At 48.5% G+C, this 23,571-nt stretch overlaps 1 protein-coding gene across 1 annotated transcript in view; it reads right to left on the reverse strand.

Annotated features, from left to right (window-relative positions):
- The window catches only part of CELSR1 (cadherin EGF LAG seven-pass G-type receptor 1), a 173,213-nt gene extending 152,484 nt beyond the window's left edge, over nt 1–20,729 (reverse strand). The window contains exon 1 of the mRNA XM_086746818.1: nt 17,564–20,729. Coding sequence (XP_086602944.1) covers nt 17,564–20,729 — 3,166 coding nt within the window. The remainder of the gene's footprint in view (nt 1–17,563) is intronic.
- Between the last annotated feature and the right edge of the window lie 2,842 nt (nt 20,730–23,571).

The raw sequence follows: 23,571 nt of genomic DNA on the forward strand, positions 1-23,571 counted from the left end.
GAGCACAGGCCCTGGGCCCCCGTGGCAGCTCCTGGCTGCCATGATGGCTCCGCATCCACAACAGCTCTCATCTGCAGATCAAACCAGTGTCTCCTCCCCGGGCTTCACAGTTGGGTCTGCCTTCCAGTTCACCTCTAAGAGAGGGTTTCTCGTGCAGGAGGAAAGCATCCCTGACTGGATTTCTTCTGATAAATCCCAGTGTGAGGGGCAGGGCAATCTTGCCATCCATCTGGCTATGCTCTCTCTGCCTCCACCTGGCTCCCCCGAGTCCATTAAGACTTTATGCCACAAGTGAGGTGGAGATCTGGGCATGTGGTAAATACCTCTAACACAAGGACACCCAAGAGAAGAGCAAGAGAGAGGGTGGTTTCAAATCAAAACACAGCTCAGGAGACATGAAAGCAGCTTTTCTGCTGGCCTGGCTTCAAGGGAGCAATTCCCACACTTTCTAAACCAAACCGATAAATAATTACAGGCCACTTAGCCCAGCACTACCTGTTGCACAAAGTCCTCTGGGCAGGTTTCCACACAAACGAGTGGTCTGAGCTTTTTGGGCACCTTCAACGGTGGAGATGGCAAAAAGGCAACCCCAGGTGCAAGGACACAAGTTTAGTCTTGGTGGCTGCCTCACAGTAACATGAATGTCCCAGCCCGGAGCCCCTGGGGAATTAGGTATCGGCCAAGCACAGTCACCTTTTGCTCTGACTATAGCTGACGTGGACTTCACGCATCTTCTCCGACAGCTCTGAAGAACGGCAAACCAAAGGGAGAAAATTATTTCATGACTGTGACAGCCTATTTCTCAACTCTGAGCACTTTTATACACACAAACCATTGCATGAGCCCGATTCTGGTGAGTCACCCTGTTTAGTTTGACTCATCTCCTCTGCTCCTCACCAAACGCAAGCCAGAACAGGCCAAATCCTACCCAGTTGATACTGTCTCGTGAAAGCAGCTACAGCAAGCTGCTTCTCAGACTGTAAGGCCTTTGGGTGCAGCTGACGAGCACAGTGAGGGAACGCACGTGGATGCATCCTGCACCCATGCTTTGTCTCCCTCCATTTTTTCCACCCTCTGTCTTTCTGAAAACACTGATTTCCAGCCCCATGGTGCTCAGGAAACAAAGTAGGGAGAAAAGAGAAAAGGGGAGCAAGTGTGGACAAGGCTCAAGGTAGCTCTAGGTAAGATGGTGCCTGAAATCCCATCAGCCTCCCTGGAGCCACCTCTCTCTTCTCTCTTCTAGCAACCTGCCTACTGGTGGGCCCACACCCCTCTTTGCAAAGATAGAGACTTTTTTTTTTTTAAGTGTAGCCAAAGTTATTAGTACAATCCTCTGAAGGCAGCAAGGTTTTGTAAAGTGTGAAAGAGGCCAGAGACCAGCCTTTTCTATTCCCCCTCTTTGTTCGGATCAGGAATTTGCAATCCAAATCCCAGCCACACCACAGCAGGCAATGAGCCCAGCTGCTGTGAGTAAGAAGCATCTTAAAGGGTTTGTAAGGCTGCTTGCCAAGGAACTGCTGTGCGACAAGGTGAACAGAGCTTGAAAAAAACTCTTATGTATATAAGACTATTAAGATAGCAAATAAGAAACCTGTCCTGCAATGCAAAGGAATGTGATAGTTACTGACTGCTCCCCTACAGCTGCAAAGAGTCCTTGAAATATTAACAGGGTTATCGGCATTCACTTACCGGTTACAGTAGTGCTTAGATAATTCAAAGGACTGAGCCAGAGCTCATAAATAGACACACTTTCTCAATGCAAAATCCTTATTACCTGAGAATTTCTTACCTTTTTAAACCAAAATTTGTTATTCTTTTTATTAACAAACCTAGAAAGGCATCAATCTACACGGTATGAAGAACTAAAATTATTCAGTTGTTTATTTTCGCATTCATCCATTGCAATATTTTCTTGTGATCCATGCATTTCCAAGAGAGGTGTTTTTAAACGTGTTTACTGAATCTCCTACGGTTTTGATCTTAGCAATACAGCTGCATTTTGCACCACAAAATCTGTGGTCAGTTTAAGCTGTAGGGGTGGCAGAACTTCATACAAATGAAAGCCAGGAATTTTGTACCCACAAAAAGAGAGTGATGAGCACTGACACACTTGCCTATGTGGGTTAGGTGGTGAGGATTGCGCACGGAGTGCTGGAACAAATTCTCCCCTTAGTTTGAGTCTATGCGGTAACACAGGCCTAAGGGAGTGACAGCACAACCTTCTCATATGTTGAAAGGACTTTCTAGAGAAAGCCCAAGAGCACAGCCTAAACTCACCAAGCCAAGAGTAGAGCCTAAACCCACCTAATTACTGCCTCCTCTTTTACACCATCCCTGGTACCTATTCAACCATGTGCTGAACTGTTCCAGCACAAGGTATTTAAAACCCTACTCAAAAAAAAAAAAAAAAACAACAGAAATGAATACTTTTCGTTAGCTTTGGTTGCAAATGCACAGCAGCCCTAAGCTAACCTAAGGGCTGGCTGCCACAGTCCCTCTCCTCCACACCGCCACTCATCTCATACTGCATTGAACTGTTTCTTCACAAAGTCAGAAGCTTTTTGTTTCGTTGGTTTTTTTTATTGGTAGTTTGGCTTTTTATCAACTTTCAGCCTCCCTTGCACAGTTTCTGATACTCGTCTGATGAACTAAACTGTTCCTTCATTCTAAGTCAGAAGTTTGTTTGGGGTTTTTTTAATGGCAGGCTGGCTTTTTAGCAACTTGGTGGATGGAAACAGACCAGCACAAGGTCATACAGGGAAGGAAAGGACTGTAACGGCCAGAAGCAAGATTGGCTCAGATTTGCTGCGATTTGCAGCCTATGACATTTGTTAATAACTTCTAACTCCATTCATTTATCTGCTGAACAACACTGCCTTGTGGATTCTTTATCTTTTTTTGATACCAAGTTTAGGAGAAGATAGCAATATTATTATCAACACACAACAACTTGCACAAGCTCAAGCACTTCAAAGGCCTAATGCATTTATAATTTGTTAATATGCATGTTTAATTTCTGCAGCAAAAAGAGAATAGGAAGTAATTTTCCCACCAACAAGTTCAATATTCTATTCAAGGAAGCTTCTCAAGGAAGTATGTTGTATATACATAACACTACTTATAAACTATCAAGTGTACATTAATTTATCAAGCTTCATCTTAAATCCAGCTACACTTCTTTGGATCCCTTCACAGAGTTGTTGTTCCAGAAATTTGCTTCCCTAAAGGTTTCAAACTGCCTTCTAACATCCCACCTAAATTTATTGAGAGTCAGTTCACTTACTGATTTTTTCCTTTAAACTGCCCTGCTTTCCATAAGTATTTCAGAGAGGTAGGTAGCAATCACAGTCCTCTTTGGTTTTCATTTTGCAATACAGAAGATGTGATCTTCTACTATAAATTATACCTTCAGTGAAACAAGTTTTCTGTTCCCCAGCTTGTTCTCTTTACAATATAAATTAACTTTTCTTGACTAGGAACTATCAGAATTGTACAGAGATGAGATATTCACAGTGCCTTGTATAACAACATGTAATACCTCACTTTCTTTAATAAACTCACCCCACTTAACGAACCCCTGCGGTGGAAGCCTCATGCGTCAATGCATTTTTCAGGCTATTGCTTCCATCTTTCTGAACCAGCCCAAACACATAGACAGCGCCTGGACAAGAAAAGTAAGTTACCCAAATACTGTAATTTCAGAAAATGGAATAATTTTCCATCCTAGAACTTGATAAGCACTTTAAATACCACCTAAGTAGATGGAGAGCCTGTCTCCAAACAGAGGGCAGCGTACTCCTGGCACATCACACCCAGGTAACAATATATTGCTTTCCTCGGGGAAGCAGCAGCATTGCCTCTAAACAAGCAGCAACACACGATCCAACGAAGGGAAATGCAAGAAGTGCTGAAACGCCATCACTGTAATGCTAACTTGTTCCAAGAGATTTTGTGACTCATAAATTATTGTAGAGAAAATTAAATGCTAAGAAATGCCTAAGAACAGAAATGGAAAAGAAATCAAAATGTCTAATAAGGAACAGAAGCAATGGCAGTTTCTTAGTGTGGGATTATTAACTATTGTGCTTTCCAGAAATTACTCAATTACCCTGAAGCGCTAATGGATCAGCATTTCATTTGCCAGAGGACCAGCTCTCAGTTGTGAGCTTGAGCCCCAGCTCCAGGACCTGAGCATCTCCGCAAGGTGCCTACGCGAAGCGGCCTCTCCCACTGCACGATGACGACAGAGTGGATGTTCAACGGCGAAAAACCCATCCCCAATACAGACTACCAGCAAATTAGCTGCTGACTGGCAGGAGCAGGAAGCAGGGAGGGATGACACTGGTCACAAAGCTAGTCAGAGCCCTGCTTTTAAATAATCACCATACTGTAAAAGGTAAAACTACTGCTAAAAGGAAAAAGCAAAAGGAAATGTGAACGTAGACGTGTGGCTGTAAAATCATCAGGCTGAGCTCTCTGCTGAGTACCTGCAGAGATTCAGTGACCCTGAGGGAGCCTTACGTGCTGAATGAGCCAAGAATACGCCTCGCAGGGTATTAGGCAATGTCATGTAACATGACTACAGCAGTAAGTACAAAGGCAGTACAGTGCAAAGAACAACACTGCGAATTTCACAACTGCTGAAATCGCAGACTGATTTCTTTAAAATTCAGTTTCAGCACAGGAATAACATTTAATTAGTCTTTTCTTATCATTAGTCATTTATATAAGTTTATTTAAATACCTGAAAATGAACCATATCCCAACTTTATGCAGCACTAAGCCAGCAAAATGCCATCTCATATGATGTGTAGAGTGTGACTAAAGTTGTTTACCCCATGGGACACTTTCCAGTTTGAGAAAGCTTTCAAACTGGCCACCAAAATTGTGACTTTACTTTCCCTTTAGGCCTTGAAAAGCATAACAGGATCTTTTGGCAGCTAAAGTCTGATCAAGGAGATGCAGAGCAAAACCCGAAGGAGTCACTGCCACCACCTCAGAACAGGCAAAACGGCCTCTCTTGGAGAACTTCCCTCAGGGAAAAAAAAAGGGACGGATGCTCAACTGCCACTGCTGGTAGCAGCGTGAAGAATTCGGGTAATTTTATCTCATCATCTCAGCGCCTCCGCTCCAGCACAGCCAGATGCATGTTGGCTGAGCCAAGGAGTGAATCAGTCATCTCAGCTTAAGAAATCCCCAACCAAGGGACACATTTTAAAAGCGGATCGTACAAAAGTTCGTAAAACTCATTCATACAAAACAAGCTTACTGCATACAATAGAAAAAATGTCCTTGTCTCTCAGTTCTCACTTGCGTTTATTGCCATTAATTGGTCACATCCATCAATGCTGTTGGCAGTAAATCAGAATTTCTTAGTTTAAAGCCTCTTAAAGTTGAATAAAGTTCCAGACACTGCTATTAGCTGAGCCATAAGAGAGCTGAGGTGTGAAGGAATCAGCCAGTAAAGGCGACTGCAACTTGTCACAAGGGATAGGAAAAAAATACAGTCATCGTCTATATCCCAACTGGGCCAAATTCCCAGTTCTTGGGTACAGGTGTTGCTCCCACACACTGCAAAGACAACAAGCACTGACATTCAGTGCACAGCATGCCCCCCAGCCTGGGGCTGCACACAGGTGTTCTGTGATTGCCCATGCCAACCAGAAGAACCTCCATGGGACCATCACCACCTCATGCCATGGCTCCAAGACCCTATGCAAGGACAAGGTCAAAGGATTGCAGCTGCAAAACCTCTGGAAGCTGCACTTGACAGCCAGCACCATTGAGGTCCCAACCCCAAAACAGCCACTGGAAGTACGAGGGCTGTATGGGCAATGCAATGACTGTCACCAGTTCACCGGGAGCATCTCACAGGGCATCGCTGGTCTGCCCCTTGCCTTGGGCCAATTGCAAGCAACAGCACAGTGGTCAGAAAAGGGTAAAGTGTGCAGGAGAAACCTGCCTTAACTCCCCAAGAGAAAGAGGGAAGGCAGTGAGAAAGAACGCTGCCACACCACTGGCAAGCATCACGCCTGGCAGGCAATCACCAGCTGGCTCCCGAGACACTATCGGCCAGGCCCGGGGCGGTCCCCAGCGCTGCCATCCATATCTGGCTATCTCACGGGGCAGTCAGTCAGTCCATGTCTGGTGGTTATCCTAATTATTTACAGAAAGTATTAAAAAAGCAGCCCCTGCGAGGTCTCCGCTGCGCACAGCCCTGAACGAACTTGCAGCAGGCAAACTCCACAGACACGGCACCTCGCTGCAAACCAGCAGACGGCAAGACCCAATGAACGGGAAGGAAGAGGGGAGAAGATAAGCCAGAAGGAAAGAGGAACACCAGTGTGTTTTGTGTAACAAGCTTTCAACATCCACCAGGTTCTAAAATGTACCCTGGGTTCCCACTTTGCATTACCAGTTCAAACAACCAGTGCCTGCTGTCAGCAGCTTGGTCCACAACTTCAAGTGTCAGATTGCCAAACTCAATGCAGAGTAATGTTGGGTAGCTTAGTAAGCAGGACCTAAAAGTTAACCTGTGTTACCCGACATTCCAAAAAACTCACAGAAATGTGCCCACATTGCTTTAGCTCGTAATTAATCCTTTTGCAAACAGCCTGCAAAACCAACCAGAAGGCACCAGCAGGTTTCGTGATCTCATGAAACTGAAGTTAAGATGGGATTTAACCTAGCAGGCAATTATCTGCCAGATGGAGAGCTCATCATGCAGAGCACATATTGCCAAATTACACTGTGTCAATAAAAGGAGGCCAGCATCAGAAATACACCCGGTGAGAAGGGAAACTGAGTCAACCGATGGGATAGTTCAACCCAGTCATTGCTGCCAAGAGACCTTTACCATATGTGTCAGGACAGTATCAGGTAGCTGTAGCATCAGTGAGCACATTGCGGGAAAAGGCACGGGATCCAAGCGACGAGCGGCAACACGTTGATAATTACTAGCAAGTCTATCATCACAGCAAACTGCAGTGAGAAAGAGGATTAAACAGTAGGCGAAGATAAGTTGAACTCAGGATATTTAGCAGCGTAATTTAAGTCTGAGCCTGTGAATCCTTCCATAACTGACTCTTTATCCCATCTGGGGGCCGCTCCGCATAAAAGCAAAATATATTTACAAATAGTTAAAGCCAGAAGACAAACAAATCAGCTCTGATCAGTAGGAAAGCACTGCCTGGAAAGCCTCAGGGCTCTTGTTTATTTTACCTTTGAGTTTCCAGGTGGGAAGAGCAGAGTCCTTGGCTAGAGCCAGAAATGACCTAGTCCTGACATGGCCTGAATGCTTCATGATCCAGCTTTCATTTTGGCCTAAACAAATCCAGCAGCTGAGGATCAAAGCCAGACTGCCCACACTGCTGCTCACCCGAAGCGAAGGTGCCCACGTACACAAAGGCGAGCCAGAAAGCCTCCTCTCCGGTGCCCTGCAAGTGTGAGTGCGACCCTGTAACTTATGGCACTTACCTAAGAGATGGGAAACATGAGTCCCACACCTGCTTCTGTACCTTATTTGGCTCCTCTTCAATGTATAGCACAGTAAGAGCTTTGAGATCAAGAGCTGGAGCCCAGCCCATCTCTGCCCTCGCTAAGTGTCCTGATCGCTATGCTGAGTGAAGTGCCCAAGCTGTAGCGGGATGGTATTTCAAGTACTCCCACTTTATAAGACACTTAACTGCCTAAAACAGGATACTGCTGCAGGGAACAGGCACCTAAAAGTGAGGCCGTGGGGCATTTGATGGTGAGATACAAGTCCTCTACTGGACCAAAGCTGTGAAAGGTGCTAAACACCTCTTCCTAGCCATGCCAAGTTGCGCCTAAGGTGTCTGGTGGCTAGCAGTCACGCGCTGCTAAAACAAGCAATGAACGAGTGTGGGACAGCTTTTACATGATTTAAACTAAATTCAGACAGACAAATAAATAAACAAACTTTAAAAAAAAGAAATCACAGCTGGGATGTTAAAGGGTCTCCTTTAGAACCAGCACAAACATCGCTGCAAGCACACAAGTAAATGAGGGGCTGGGCTGGGCTGGTTCCTGGAAAAGTCCAAAAGTGCTACGACAGGAATTCAATCCAACAAACCCAATGATTTGCTAACATCAGTTTTGAATGGGATCAAGGAGTCTGATCTGGAGCTAGTCAAAGGGAAGAGCAAACCCAACCGATCCAGCAGCTCTTTGTGCCCATGATGTGCATTCCGGTGGCATGGCAGCTACAGAGAATCACCTTGAGTACATTTGCTTCCAAACCTAACAGTCCCTTAGGATTTAACAGCAAAGACAGGCTGCTAGGTGCTGGACATCATGTCTGTGAAGCACAAATCTGATAATACAGTCCCTGCTTTGCTCCTTTTGGGTCCAGATACTTTCGCTTCTCCCTGAAATTGGATCTAGCCCACAGACGCCACAGCAGGCAGGAGATGCCGTGTTGACAATGGTTGTTAATGATGGCCTCTCCTCCTCCCTCCTTCAAAAAGCACTGAAATATTTTGACCAGATGTGTCATTTCCAAAAGTGCTGGAGACCTGACGGAATGTAGCATCTATCATGTGTTCGGCAATGGTGTTGAAAACAGATTACTTTCCTTTGTGTTTGATAAGCATAACATGTCTATGTTTAACATGTGGTCCCCTGAGGATTTATTACAGGTTTACCATTGCATTTACTTGCTTTTATTGTGCTTGTCAAGTGTAAATACTGGAATAAATACGAAGGCAGTTACAGCTTTGCAGCATTAACGACTTGTTGAAACAAAGTCCCAAAGTTTTCCTTTCTCTCCAGCAAATCCTACTTTTCTGTCCAATTGCTTTCTTTTCCAAGTGCAAAGATCATCTTTCTGAAGTATTTTAAAATTTTATTTCTTTGTTGAATGCCAAAGCCCATAAAAGCATACCTTCCCTCTTCATTCACTCAAACTCTTGACAATACTTAAAGTCTCTCCTAACACTATTCATGGCAAAACACTTTCCTGTTTGCAAATTCTAGCCTCCCCCATCCTTTCCATCTAGTCTGCTAAGCCTGTTCCTACAGGTAGTCTGCTGTAACAGAAATAAGCACAATCATCACTACAAAAGAAAACAAACCCTTCTGTCCTGGCACACACATTCGGGACGGGTTCATCCCACTGAACTTTAGCCGCCTAACAACAAGACAGTTAGCCCAAGACAGTCATATACATCCCCTCTTTAATCATAGACTCACGGAACGGTTTGGGTTGGAAGGGACCTTTAAAGGTCATCTAGTCCAACTCCCTGTAAAGAGCAGGGACATCTCCAACCAAATCAGGTTGCTCAGTGAGATGAGATGGGCATCTCCAGCCAACAGCCCTCCCACCTATCAACCAATCATGGCTGCAACCTACCTGACCACTTTTGAAGAGATAGCTGATTTCTTGGGCAGATCATGGTAGGTGATACAAATCGGACCGTAAGAGCCACGCTGTACCTTCGATTATGCCATTTCAATCCAACAGAACCAACACATTGCAATGAAATCTCAACCAAAGTGTACACACCTGGGTCTTACAAAAAAAGGTGTTAGGCAAATCCTCGCCAAACAAACAAGAGGTCGCTCAACGGCAGATTTCAAATTTTTCCAGGAGGACTACATCCTGCCCCTTTTGGAAACCTGTGTTACATCTATAAATAGTTCAGTGTTTTTCAACACTGGAAAAACTGCTGCACTGGGGGAAAAATAATAAAACTGTCACTTGTCATAGAAACACAAAGTGGCAAAACTGAATTTAATCAGGTCTCAGATGTTCTTTCTTTCAAGTGGACAACCACTGTGAACAAGGCTTTGAAGAACTGAGCCCCTTGTCAACTTGTTCTGTACTCTGATTTATGCAATCTTTTGGCCAAACAGTCTTTAAAAAAGGAGCAAAAAAACAAAAAAAAACATATCATTCATAAAAGACAGCGCTGCCATACTTGTTTCTTAAATGGCAAAGTTGATACCAGAGTAGTTGGAGTACTATTTTACCTAAAAGCATCATCATTCCCAGAGAACCAGGACAGAAAGACTGTAATGTGGAAGATTGCCAAAACTGGTCATGAGATCTGATCTGAGAGACTTCAGCTCTTCTAACCCTCCTACATTTCCTAGAGACTCTCCATAGGTATTTTTGAAAATACAAGTCAGTATACCAAAGGAAGGCAAGAGAGACTGTTGCCCAAATCCTGTAAATCAGGCAATACTGAGCTAAGTTGTGTTGTTATCTCAAGCACTCAAACGTAGTAAGTCTGTCCCCACCAACTGGCTCTTAAAATCCTGAGGACTTATAAAAGAGAGGGAGAAGAGATCAAGAGCGCAGATCTTGTGTCTGACATTCGATCCTTCCCTTACTCATCTTCCATGCATGAGTGTTACAGGCAAAGTTGCCTATGCTGCTAAATAATGAAAAGATATTTGTAGCACACAGGTTTAGGAGAGTTTTCTGCTTCATGTTTGCTTGTTTCCTGCCCAGAAAGTAATTCTGCTCCTGACTTTTTAGAGTGGTCATGTTCCCACAGTCTTTGTATCAGCCTCACCTGACCCATGAGGCAATCGAGGGGCCCTGTGAAATCACAAACCGAAGCCGTGCTACAGTGCAGTCATTGTTGTCTGTACCCAAAATAACCAGATGAAAGCAGGCTCAGCTATGCCAGCGTTTGCAGCAGCTACACATCTGGCTGAACTGTAAACACCATGGTAGGTGTTGCGTGCTATCACATGCCCCTGAACCCATGAACCCTGAGCACCCAGCCAGCCAAAACGCCAGAGACAGCCCGTCAGCTGCAGGGATGTCTGGCAGACCTGCAACACACCCTGATGAGGAAAAGGAAAGAGACCACAGATGAGTCTCCCCAACCCTTCCTTGAAGATGCTGGCAGACACCAGGGCCACGATCTGACCAGACTGGTGGAAATGTGAGAACGCCCAGGTTCTCAGACAAGAGTCTGCTATGGGTCCCACCAGTAAGAGCCCTACCAGAAGAGTGGTGAACACGCTACCTACCTTCACCTAACGTTGTATTTTAAAACTCAGCGTTACATTTCTCAGCCATAGGACGTCTGCGAAAATTCATTCAGCTGAAAGATGGGAGTCAATGAAAGGGAGTTTCAAGATATGAAGTATATACACTGAAGGAAAACGCACCATTCAATGAGCAAATGTAAAATTATATGCTTTATCAGCAGCCAGCCACTTCCTCATGTACAGCCACTTCCTCAGGTAGTGCTTGGGATGTTAGAGATAATAAAGTATAAAATCCCACTGCCTCACATCACCTACTTTCCCCACCACTAATTCTCCTGCAGGTTTACTATCTTCCTAACATCCAAACCTACAAAACTGTTCCTGTGTTCTAAACAAAGGGGTCTTTTGTCATTACCCTTGACAACGACTTGATATTTATTCTGTATTTGGCAGTTTGCAGCAGGCTCCACTACCCCAGCCTAAACCAACTCTGAACTCCAAGGATACGTGTCACCCAAACAAAAGAGGATTCTTCCCAACCCACAAGTGCAACTGAGAAGTAAGAGCACTTCAGTGACTTCTGAGAGGAAAGCAAATCACAACAAGAGAATACACCACGGAAAACAATTCACTAATACACCCAGAAGCTTAAAAAGGAATAAAAAATATAAACCAATCACTAATCCAATTTAAAAATGTTTATTACAACTATCTTCCCATTTGCATATAATTTGAAAATACAGGAAAAAAAGTCTTCCAGGCAATTCCACTGTCATACTGCTCTAAGTTTAATTTCTATCCCTTGGGACTTGATTATCAAGCAAAGCCTAGCAGATCTTTCTCCCTCTCACACCTTCAGCTGCATTCTTCTTATATCTTCTCCTTGTCTCTCTCTTTCCCAGAAATCACTGAAAAAAAGTACCAACATTTAGGCAATTGAAAAATTAAAATAAAATTATTGGTCCACTGAGCAAAGTGTACAGAAATCTTAACAAGAAAGTGTACAGCTTGTACAGAAATCTTAACAAGAAGATGCTGCAAATACAAACATGCCCTTGGGTTTTTAAACAGCATTGATGAGTTTGGGGTTATATAGGGCTTTGATTGTCTTTTTTTTCTGTTGTCTTTTTTTTTCCTCCAGGAACTGACTGTGATGTCTAGTATTTATGGCTCAAAGTTTCACTTCGTGGGATGAGGTTAAGAAGTGCCACCTGTGTATGCTTCAACCACCAAGCCATACTAAGGTAGAAGTATCTTGTTAAAAACTGTAACAAAAAATGGGAATATACAGCCCGCCCTGCACACAGACAGAAACAGGGAGAAACACACATTTTTAGTGACAGCTACATTGCACAGTAGCATTTTATGAAAGAAGCTGACTGACAAAATAGCTTTTTTTTCTGAGATAAAACATCTTGTTTACTTTTTAAAGTGTGCTGTGGTAAACATTTCTTTTTTTTATTACCAATGATCATCATTTGAGCAAAGAAATTGCTTATTTACAGTAGCTTGAGCTGCAGATAACTCCCTATTTTATTTATTTACATGCAGAAGATATCTTTTATCTCAGTAAACAGTTATTTTGTCAGTCAGCCTTTCGCTAAATATTTTCCTTTCAAAGCCACAGACGTTTTCCTGTATTTTGAAACAAAAATACACCACTCCTAGGAAATCCAGGGATGAAGTGGAAGGAAGCACATAGGAAAGTAACAGGGCAGCCACAACTTTTTATCAGCTGGAACGGATCACACAGCTGAAGACGGAAAGTCACATTCCTGCAGGCCAGAGGGACACGCATCTGAAATGCATCGCACCGACAGAACAGAATATAGAACCTGTATGGACACAATAAAGGATTTAGGTAGCCACTGCAGATCCAGGAACTACCCTGACTTTAAAATCATGGGCACTGCCTTTGATTTTAGGAAAATAAATGTAAGCGTTCAAAACCACCGCTACTAACCATTACAGGTCATCCTTCACTTCAGCTCCACTTAACACACCAAGTAACAACCCAGGCTGCGATCCCACAGCTCGCAGTTATCACATCACCTTTCTAAATGAGGTCCCTCATCGCTGTCTCCTTAGGCTTTGCAGCCTTTGAGCCGCTGTCTTCTCTCCCCTCACCTTAGAGCAGGATGCATGTGCAAAATGTGAGCATCCGAGTTCTCTGAGAACATGTGCATGCAAAAGCCCAGCAGCCACGCAACACACCTACACACCTGCTCCCACCCAGGGGCAGGGAGAGAGGAGCCTCTGCCCATCCATTTCCATCATCTCGTAATTGTGTAACCCGCAGAGATCCCACCGACCCCACCTGCCGCCTCACTCACCCTGAAAGCAAGTCCTTGCAGGCAGCCAGAAGCATCACCCCTAAAAGAACTGCGGATCTGCCCCCCAAAAACCCCACAAGGTCCCAGCAGCCCCATCCACCCTGCTCCCCAAAGGTGGGGGCACGAAGCTGGGGCGCACCCCAATGCTGTTGAGGTGCCCGTCCCACACCCCAAGTGGCCGCCCCATGCTCGCCCTCTGCGCCCAAAGGTGCCCCTGTGCTTACAGAGACGCCTTCTCCCTCGAGTTTCTTTTTTTTTCCTTTAATCTCAAATCTTCCTCATGCACACAAACAACTCCCCAGTGCCTTGCATCTCAGGCACAGCTGTGGCCTTACCTTCACCAGAAAGGCTGAACCAAAGTCCTGCATCTTCTCTTACATTTGTATGGAGAAGTCACAGAGCTGGAGACCCAGGATCATTAGCATAATGACTTTAGAATTACAATAATAATGAAGATCCTTTAACAAGCCTTGAGTAAAAAATCCCAGGTTTACTGCAGCACAAACGAGCTCTATCTCAATTTGTATTTACTGAGAGTCAACAACCTCACTGAATGCCACTGGAGATTAAAAGCCAAATAAATGTAAAAGGCGATACTTGAGCTTTCCTGCCCTCAAAAATGCTGGGGTGTTTATCCCTTACTGAGGAAACCAGCGCTCCTGAGGAGCACTACCTTCCCAAAATTGTATGTTACACCACGATACTTTGCATTTAGCTGGACTACTCAAAAGCCGTAGCACACAGTCAGGCTGGGTTCTGTCTGCACTGGTGACTCAGGCTGGTTTCCCAGAGGAGTTTGCACACACATCTATTGTATCCCACATCCAGTGTATCCCAGCGAGCTGTCCCTGATGATAAGTGGGACGACTTGCGGCAGCACAGCCAAGCAGGTGCCAGCAGTGTTTGCAATGTGATACCCGGACAAATTTGTGCAACATTTGTGCAAAGCTGAGGCTAGCACCGGCCTTCCGCCCCAGCGCCGGCGGGGACCACGGTATAATGTTTAACACGGGCAAATGCAATGTGACTTGAGCAATGTTTAACTCATTTTTTGACCAAATAAATCACAATTTAACATTACTGTAAACATCAATGTTGACTAAAAGTAATAGTTTTAACAATCCTATCAATTTAAGCCATATATTTATGAGTAATACTAAGAAATCAAGGCTGATCAACTCTTGACCACCTGTTTCAAAAGCCCAGAGCAAAATCCCGCCCCCATGGACAGCAAGGGCAGGATTTCAGCAGGGTCCAGGTTTCACCCCAGCTGCTAAAACAACATAAACCTGACAACACAATGTGCAGGCATGGGAATATAAGGCCAAGCTGTGCCTTTCTGTAGGAAAGCCTTGAAGGACAATGGAAAAAGGAGAACATGTCTTTTTAAGGGACCCCCAGAGCATTAGTTTTGTCCTGGATTAGTTTTGTCCCAAAGGGGTTTGGTTTGTTCACCCAGACGGCTCTGCACATCAGGCACGGGCAGAGGGGCACCCAGAAAGATTCACTTCAAAGGAGACTGACTTCAAAAGCTGCCTCCGAATCCAAAGCAAAATGCTAATATCCACACCACCCACATTCCTCCCTCCTCGCTTGGGTGGGTTCCTGAGCGGCTGTGGGGGCACAGCCAAGCAGGTATTGTGGCAGCAGGGCAAAGGCAGAGCCTGCCCAGGGCTGCCCTCGGTTCCACAGAGCTTCTGACAGCATTTGCGCAGTTAGGGTAAGGTTTAAATGCCCAGCGTGCTGTTCTCAGGTTTTACAAAATCCATTATCTTCATTTGCTTGGTTTTCATGATTCTTAAGGCTTTGTTTACACGCAGAAGGCCAAAATTACCGTGCTTACTTGAAGAATCCTCAAATCAAATGAAAAGATGCTGGTTTTAGCCAAGTAGCAAAGTCTCAGACTTATTAAATTGAGTAGCGCAGCTCCTCACTAGCACCGCACATGCTCCCATGCCTCCACAGCACAACACAGCGCTGAGTGGAAATAAGATTTTTATAGCAGCAGTGTTACTTCCGACTCATATATAGATCAAATTCCTCAAGTTCATACAGAGCTCCAGTCCTTCCCTGACCTGAGGAGCAGCTGTGAGGAGGGCAGGACTCTCTGTCTGGGTTGAGAGGTTAATGGCTACTCCACAGACACGTTTTTCAGTTAACTGGCAGGTCATTTTAGCAGATGATTTGCAGGTATTTTGCAACACTTCGAGATAACCCTGTGGAGTACTTCTGTCTGAGCTTCTTCTCTGTCTTTTTTTTTTTTTAAGATCACATCAGACAAACCAGGGAACACAGGCAGGCGAGAGTTTCCCGGACACAATCACACCCAGCCAAACTCTGCCCTTTCAATTTCCAAACAGCAAACTTCTCTAAATTAACATCAAATGGAGTTCAGTGCTTGTCAAAATTATTTGAAAATCCTACCCATAAAAAGCTTTAATCTTTCCAATATCTCAAGACATGCAGTGGACAGCCAGTTTTGATCAACATCACAGCAAAGTTCACACCTTCACCAAACATGAAAACGATGCTGGAATGATCAAGCTCCTGTTACTTAAGAAAACAAGAGTTCTTCATTCCTACCGGAGATTTCATCCCCTTAGCTGCGTAAGTCAGTAGACTGAGAAAGGAATAGGTCATGTCATCTGTTTTTCCGTTCTGAACACTCTCCTCATCTTGTCTAACGAAATGTCTTTTCCAAGCTTCTTGCTCCAAGCCAAGTCCTTATCTTCTGCTACCAGATAAAGAGCTACTGGTTCAGACAGACAATGACCACGTAATCACCTGCACCTTAATCCAAATGTTTTTCTTTAAGGTCACAAGCCAACTGCCTGTTTTTTCTGCAAGCCCTCACAGGACATGGAAACGACGTTTATGAGCTACCTTACCACATCAGCTGCCCCCCAGCCCTTTGGAAGAGGAGTGGTTTGTCAGGCGACAGACCGCACTAAACCCATCGTTCAGTTAACATCACTTTCATTTTCCTGAAGCGGAAAGGAGCTCAAGCCTGCAAACACAAGGGAGAGCATGGCTCGTTCCCCCACGGCCCTGCTGCGCGCCATGACTACCTACAGCGAAACAGGCGCTGCCAGGGCTATGCCACGGTCTGATCATCATTTTTTTAATACAATCATCCGAAAAGAAGCATCTCCCACAGCGTCATTTTATGTACCTAGTACTTTCAGCTGTTTTATGCAAAAAGAACACAAATATTAGCTTTAGGTTGGAGAGAGAGGCAGCCAGGCATGTATCTGGTTAAACCTCTGAAAGTCAACAGAAAGGATGGGATCAGGTCCACAGTAAACTTTATAGAGTGGCACCTGCAGAGGAAATTACTCACTGCATGATTGATGCCACAATTAGAGGCATAAAAAGTAATTCCATGATAAACAAGCAACCGAGCAGAAAAAGAATAACATCCTAAGAGCATATACGTGCTCATATAAGAGTGTATACTGCACAATATCAACAGTCTTCACACACACACATTAGGAAGCAAGTTGGTGGTACAGTACCCTTCCCTCTCCCCCCCTTCCCCCAGGGGCGCTGATTTTGGGGCTGTATTGGACCAGTATCTGCCCCTAGCTCTCGTAAAGCAGCCCCAGCGCAATTAGCAGCGTTACACTGCTATTACACAGCCACAACTCATGGCTTTCAGCGTCGCCACTTCCCACAGGAACACACGGCAGCAATGCAATCCAGTGCAGCTCCGCCGGTGCCACATCCACGCAGGCCCCACCAGCGAGAACCACTCTGAGGTCTAAGGATCTACCAGCCAAACCTCCCAGTATGCAGAAGGGAATAAACATGCTTCCTTCCCCAAAAATGTAGAGATGCCAAATCTCAACTTTTCTCTTGTTTGTTTTTTTTTTTTTTAAGAGGGAGGGGAGATGGCATTACAGATACATGTGCATTCCCTACATCTTCGCAAGTTACATCATTTATTACCTTTACACAACCACATCAGAAAAGCTTCAGCAAAGGCACCACCTCAACGGAGGGTGTGCACAGCCTTCCACGCACACCCGGATTTATTTACCCTTGTGATCCACGTTTACTAAACAACTGCAACGCACCACTTCAATCTACAGCACATGAGCTTGATACATTTTTGCGGTCCCTCTCTAAAAGTTTCGCAGATAAACTGCTGCCTCAGGAAACCAAAAGCTGCGCACTAAATTGCAAGCGGGTTATTTCTGCCCATGCCCCCATACTGGTCTGACAAGCAAAATTACGCGCTTTATGAGCCTCGAATGCTTGCTTACCTGAGACCGACACTTTCATGAGGGCTTCCAGGGGTCTGTTGTTGTCCAGATCGCGACTGAGTTTGAGTTCCCCAGTGGCAGAGTCCAAAAGGAGCAAGTTTAATTCATTGCCTTGCACAAAGGTGTAGGCCAGGCTGTCAGACACATCGGGATCGTGAGCTGGGATCTTGCCAATCACGCCGGAGGGGAAGCTGTTAGACTTGTTGGTCACGTAGTTGTTGAAGAGGATCTGGAAGTCCTGCAGCACGGGCGGGTTATCGTTCTGGTCCAGGAGGCGGATGTGCACTGTTGCCCGGCTCACAAGAGGGGCTGAAGTGGCCTGCACCACGATGACATACTCCGTCCGGCTCTCGTAATCTAGGTCCATCAGGGCTGTGAGGTCTCCATTGAGCAAGTCTAGCTGGAAGACCTCAGGGATGTTCCCCTCTACAATCTGGTACATGATCTGCGCATTGGTCCCCTCGTCAGGGTCAGCTGCACTGATCCGTGCCACAATAGAGCCCACAGGGCTGTTCTCCTCCACAAAGATGTCAAATTCATCCTTCTCAAAGACAGGGGGGTTATCATTGATGTCCAGCACAGTCACTTGGATATCCACAGAGGCTTTCAGCGGTGGGCTGCCCCTGTCCACAGCAAAGGCTCGCAGGCTGTAGACAGCCACGTTCTCGCGGTCCAGCTTGCGCAGTGTGCGTATCACTCCAGAAGTGGGTTCGATGTAGAAGTCTCCATCTCCATCGTCACCGCCTTGGAACGTGTAGAGGAGGCGGCCATTGAGGCCTGAGTCACGGTCAGTGGCAGACAGCTGGAGGACACTGGTGGAAAGTGGCACGTCCTCGAAAACCGAGCCCTGGTAGCGGTCACGCAGGAAGCGGGGCGCGTTGTCATTGGCATCCAGGATGAGGATCTCAACGTAGGTAGTGTCCGATTTCTGGGGGATGCCATTGTCATGGGCCGTAATGGCCAACGTATAGGAGGCCTGGTCCTCATAGTCCAGCTCCATCAGGGTGGTGATGGTGCCTGTGTCAGGGTCGATGCGGAACTGGGGGATATTATCGTCCAAAATGTAAGTGATTCTTGCATTCTCCCCTGTGTCCTCATCAGTGGCACTGATGGTGACAATGGAGGTGCCGATGGGCTTGTCCTCGCTGACACTCACCGTGTAGTGGGAGCTCTGGAAGACCGGACGGTGTGTGTTGGCATCTGTGACGTTGATGAAGACCTGGACGGTGTCAAAGCGAGTGCCGTCAGAGGCAGTGACTGTGAGCACATACTGCCTTTCCTGCTTGTAATCCAGGGGTAAGGCCAGCGTGATCAGCCCCCCTCCGCTCTGACTGGTGATGGCAAAACGGTTCCTGGTGTTGCCACTGGTGATCTGGTAAGTCACAACGCTGTTAACGTCCCTGTCCACCGCTGTCAGGGTCAGGACGCTGCTGCCCACAGCCGCGTCCTCGTTTAGTCTGAGGTGATACACCTTCTCTGTGAAGGTGGGGTTGTTGTCGTTCACATCCAGGACAGTGATGGACACACTGGCTGAGGAGGTCATGACTGGCACGCCGTGGTCCCTGGCCTCCACCCCAAAGTGATAGTTCTCCACAGTCTCTCGGTCCAGCTCTGCAGCCACCGTGATCCACCCTGTGCTGTTGTTGATCTGAAAAGGGAACCCAGAGTCACCTGCTACGGGGGCACCGCCAGTGGAGGGGGCCATTTCTATGAGTTTGTACTCCAGACGGGCGTTCTCCCCAGAGTCAGCATCCACAGCCTGGATGTGCAGCACCGAGTAGCCCAGAGGAACATTCTCCAGCACCGTGGCCTGGAAGGGAGTGCTCACAAAGATGGGAGCATTGTCATTCACATCCACAACCTGCACCGACACCATGCCACTGGAGTTGATCAAGGGAGGCCTGCCCCCATCCTGGGCTTTGATCCGGAGCGTGTACTCCCGAATAGTCTCATAATCCAGAGGGTTGATCAGGTCAATGGCGCCAGAGAAGGAGTGGATGTAGAACTGGCCTTTCAGGTTGCCGCTCACGATGCTGTAGTGCACCTGGGCATTGCTGCCCCGGTCCCGATCTGTGGCCTGTACCTGCAGGATCTGGCTGTTCACCGGGGCATCCTCAGGCACCTGGACCAAATAGCGCTTCTCGCTGAACTGAGGGTAGTTGTCATTCTCATCCTCTACAGTGATGTGCACCATCGCCGTGGCGCTCCGTGGTCCTGGATCCTTGCCCTGGTCATTGGCTTCCACCACGAGGTGGTACTCGGAGACCTCCTCGCGGTCCACTGGCGCTCGGGTCCTCACCACCCCAGAGCGCGGGTCAATCTCAAAGACCCCGTCAGCAGCTCCTGGCTCCAGCAGGCGGTAAAGCATGTTGGCATTGGCTGGGGCATCACCGTCGGTGGCGCGGATGGTCAGCACCTCGTAACCCACCTCCAGGTTCTCCCGGATGCTCTCCCGGTACTCGGGCTGCTCGAACACCGGCTCGTGGTCGTTGGTATCGCTCACGGTCACTGTCAGGTAGGTGGTGGCCGAGCGGCGGCGCGGGGAGCCGTGGTCGGAGGCGGTCACCTTCAGCACATGGGTGTCCTTCGTCTCCCGGTCGAGGCTGCGGGCGGTGACCACGCTGCCCGTCTCGGCGTCGATAGAGAAGTAGTCGTTGGAGCGCTCGTCGAAGAGCGCCTCCATGGAGTAGGCCAGCCGCCCCGCTTCCCCCTCGTCGGGGTCCTGTGCCCGCAGCACGATGACCGCCGTCCCGGCCGGCTCGTTCTCGGGGATGGAGACCTGGTAGCTGGGCAGCTGGAACTGCGGCGGACTGTTGGGGCTCCGCGCCCGCCGCGGCCCCCGCCGCCCGCCGCCCTCCTCCCCCGCCGGCGGGGCACAGCCGCCGGCGGCTCCGCGGGGCCCGCCCGCCGCCCGCTGCCGGGCGCGCCGCGGGCAGGGCCCTCCGCGGGGCTCGGGACCCGCCGCCCTCAGGCGCCCGGCGGGCGGCAGCACCGGCGGCTCGGCGGCGGGAGCGGCGGAGGGGGCGTCGCGGCGCCCCGCGGCCCCCGGGGGCAGGTGGAGGAGCGGGGCGGCGCGGGGCGGCCGCGGGTCCCCGCCGCCCGCCGGCGCCAGGGCGCAGAGCAGCGCGGCCCAGGAGAGGCAGGCGGCGGCGGAGAGCCGCGGCATCTCCGGGGCTCAGCGGGCAGCGGTGCCGGGCAGCGGGCTGCCGCACAATCCATCCACCCGCCGGGCTGCCCGCCCGCCCTCATCCATCAGCCGCCGCCTCGGCACTGCACCCCCCCCTGCGCCCCCCACCGCAGCCCGGGCGCCGCTGGCCCCGAGCCCCGCGCCCCGTCCCCGGGCAGCAGCGGGCTGGAGAGCTCCAACTTTTCCACCTTAAACTTTGAAATGAGTTCAAAATGGCTCCTCTCCTCCTCCTCCCGCTGCCGCTCCCGAGAGGGTGATTAGCATAAACCTGCTGCTCGTCTCCTTCGCCAAAAAAAAAAAAAAAAAGAAATACCGAAGTCCCCTGCCGCGGCGGGGCCGGCCCACGGGCGGCGCGGTCCCGCGTGGCTGCGCGACACAACGGCGGAGCCGCCCCGTCGCGTCCCGTCCCGTCCCGTCGTCGCCACCCCGCTCGGCTCGGCTCGGTTCCGCGGCGGCGCCGAGCGGCGCAGGCAGCGCGGAGCGCGGCGGGCGCTGCCCGGGGCGGGGTTTCCTGCCGGCCCCGCCCGGCCCCTCCCGGGCGGCGGCGGCGGGGGCCGGGCCGGGTCCGTCCCCGTCCCCGCGGGGCTCCCGCCCCACCGCCCGGCGCCTCTCGGCGGCTGGCCCCGGCTCCGCGCCCCGGCAGCCGGTGTCGGGGGGCGGGGAGAGCTGCCCGCCCCGCGCCGGCGGCTGCCGGGGCCGGTACCGGTACCACGGCGGCAGCCCCGCCAGAACCGGCCCTCGGAGGGGCGGCGGGAAGGGGCTGCGCGGCCGCTCCCCCGCTCCCCCGCTCCCCCCGCGTCGCGGACACCTGTGCTCTCGGAGCCGGCTTGCGGAACGAAGTTAAACGGAGTCTTAGTTTATTTATTTCTGCTCTCCCTGGGGAAGGGGCGGGAAAATAAATTAAAAAAAAAACTTTTCAGGGCAAAATCAGCATCGTCTGCCTGACGTAGGGGGTCCCGCCGGAGGCTTTGCCCTGACCAGTGCAAAGCAGCGGGGAGGATCTGCAGCCCGGAATTAAAGATTTCTTTGGGGCAATCGCGAATAATCACGTGCAAGATGCGAACTTGGGTGGTTTGTGGTGGAAGGAAAGCCAAACCCCGCGTGTGACAGTTGCACTGGTGATTGTAATGTCAGTGCTATGAATTTATACTAAACACTTTATCTCGTTTTACTTTTTTTTTTTTTCTGTAACGTGCGCGTTGAGGCGCTGCGGCCAGGCTGAGCCTTCATTCCTGCGGCTGCAGTGTCCTCTCGTGGGCGCCGCGGGAAGGACACGCGTGTCCGTGGGACACGGGCGGCGCACCTGGAAGAGAAGACGCGTTGTACCCATTGCTGGTGCCCCTCATACCGTCGGTGGCTGATAGCGGTGCTGACCTGCAAGGTCCTGCACAAGGGTCGGGGCAACTCCAGGCACAAATACAGGCTGGGCGGCAAATGGATCGAGAGCAGCCCTGAGGAGAAGGACTTGGAGGTGTTTGTTGGTGAGAAGCTCAACATGAGCCAGCAATGTGTTCTTGCAGCTCATAAAGCCAACTGCACCGTGGGCTGCATCAAAAAGAGCGTGGCCAGCAGGTCGAGGGAGGGGATTCTGCCCCTCTACTCTGCTCTCGTGAGACCCCACCTGGAGTCCTGCATCCAGCTCTGTAGCCCCCAACATAAGAAGGACATGGACCTGGTGGAGTGTTTCCAGAGGGCCACAAAGATGATCAGAAGGCTGGAGCACCTCTCCTATGAAGACAGGCTGAGAGAGTTGGGGCTGTTCAGCCTGGAGAAGAGAAGGCTTCTGGGAGACCTGATAGCAGCCTTCCAGTACCTCAAGGGGGCCTTGAGGTACAGGCAAGACGTGGAGAAACTTTAGCAGGGCCTGTTGTGATAGGATGAGGGGTAATGGCTTTGAAATAGAGGGAGGTAGAAGCAGATTTGATATAAGGAAAAATTTTTTTACAATGAGGGTGGTGGAACACTGGCACAGATTGCCCAGAGAGGTGGTGGATGCCCCATCCCTGGAAACATTCAAGGCCAGGGTGGACAGGGCTCTGAGCAGCCTTATCTGGTTGGAGATGTCCCTGCTCCTTGCAGAGGGGTTGGACTAGATGACCTTCAAAGGTCCCTTCCAACCCAAACTATTCTATGATTCTGTGATCTACAGAGATCTTGCATACAGAGCTTTAGATGTGGAGAAGTCCATGGGCTGGCAAGCATTAAGCCACCAAAGGTTGCCAGCTGGGATTTTGCAAAATGTTGTGCCTTGTAGGAGCTGGAAGGCAACTTTCAGAGCGATCTGTTACCACCAGTTCAGGCTCTTCAGCACTTGCAAGGAGACCGTGAAAAAAAACCAGATTCTTTCAACTGCTTTCATCCCCGGAACTGCATTATTGCAAGGGAAAAATCCCACCTGGATTATTGCCAATATGCCTGTCAGGGGAAAAAAAAAGCTTTATAAATTGCACTTTTGGAAGATGTTTAGCTGAACCAGCTTTATTCAATTATAATTTTTTTTTAAATGGAATTTAGAAGCTTAGTTGGCTTTTCAGATCTTCTGATGAAAATGATAGTTCTTGAAAAGGAAGAGGAAAGATGTAGGTTAAAAAAAATTAAACATAACCTCCCACTTACCAACTTTGAGTGATGTAGGATCAGTTTTATACTCCAGAAGTCAACCAGCTTGCTCTGTAGCTGGTTTAAATCCTAGCAATATTAACTTGAGATCTGCGTAGAAAAACCCTAATTTAAGTAAGTCTCTACTTTTCTTACTTCTCTTTACATTTTCTTGCTGCGATGCTTAATGCCCACGATTTGAAAGATCAGCTTTTGTTACAAA

Source organism: Chlamydotis macqueenii, chromosome 1 (genome assembly GCF_036417535.1).
Source record: "Chlamydotis macqueenii isolate bChlMac1 chromosome 1, bChlMac1.mat, whole genome shotgun sequence".
Lineage (NCBI taxonomy): Eukaryota > Metazoa > Chordata > Aves > Otidiformes > Otididae > Chlamydotis > Chlamydotis macqueenii.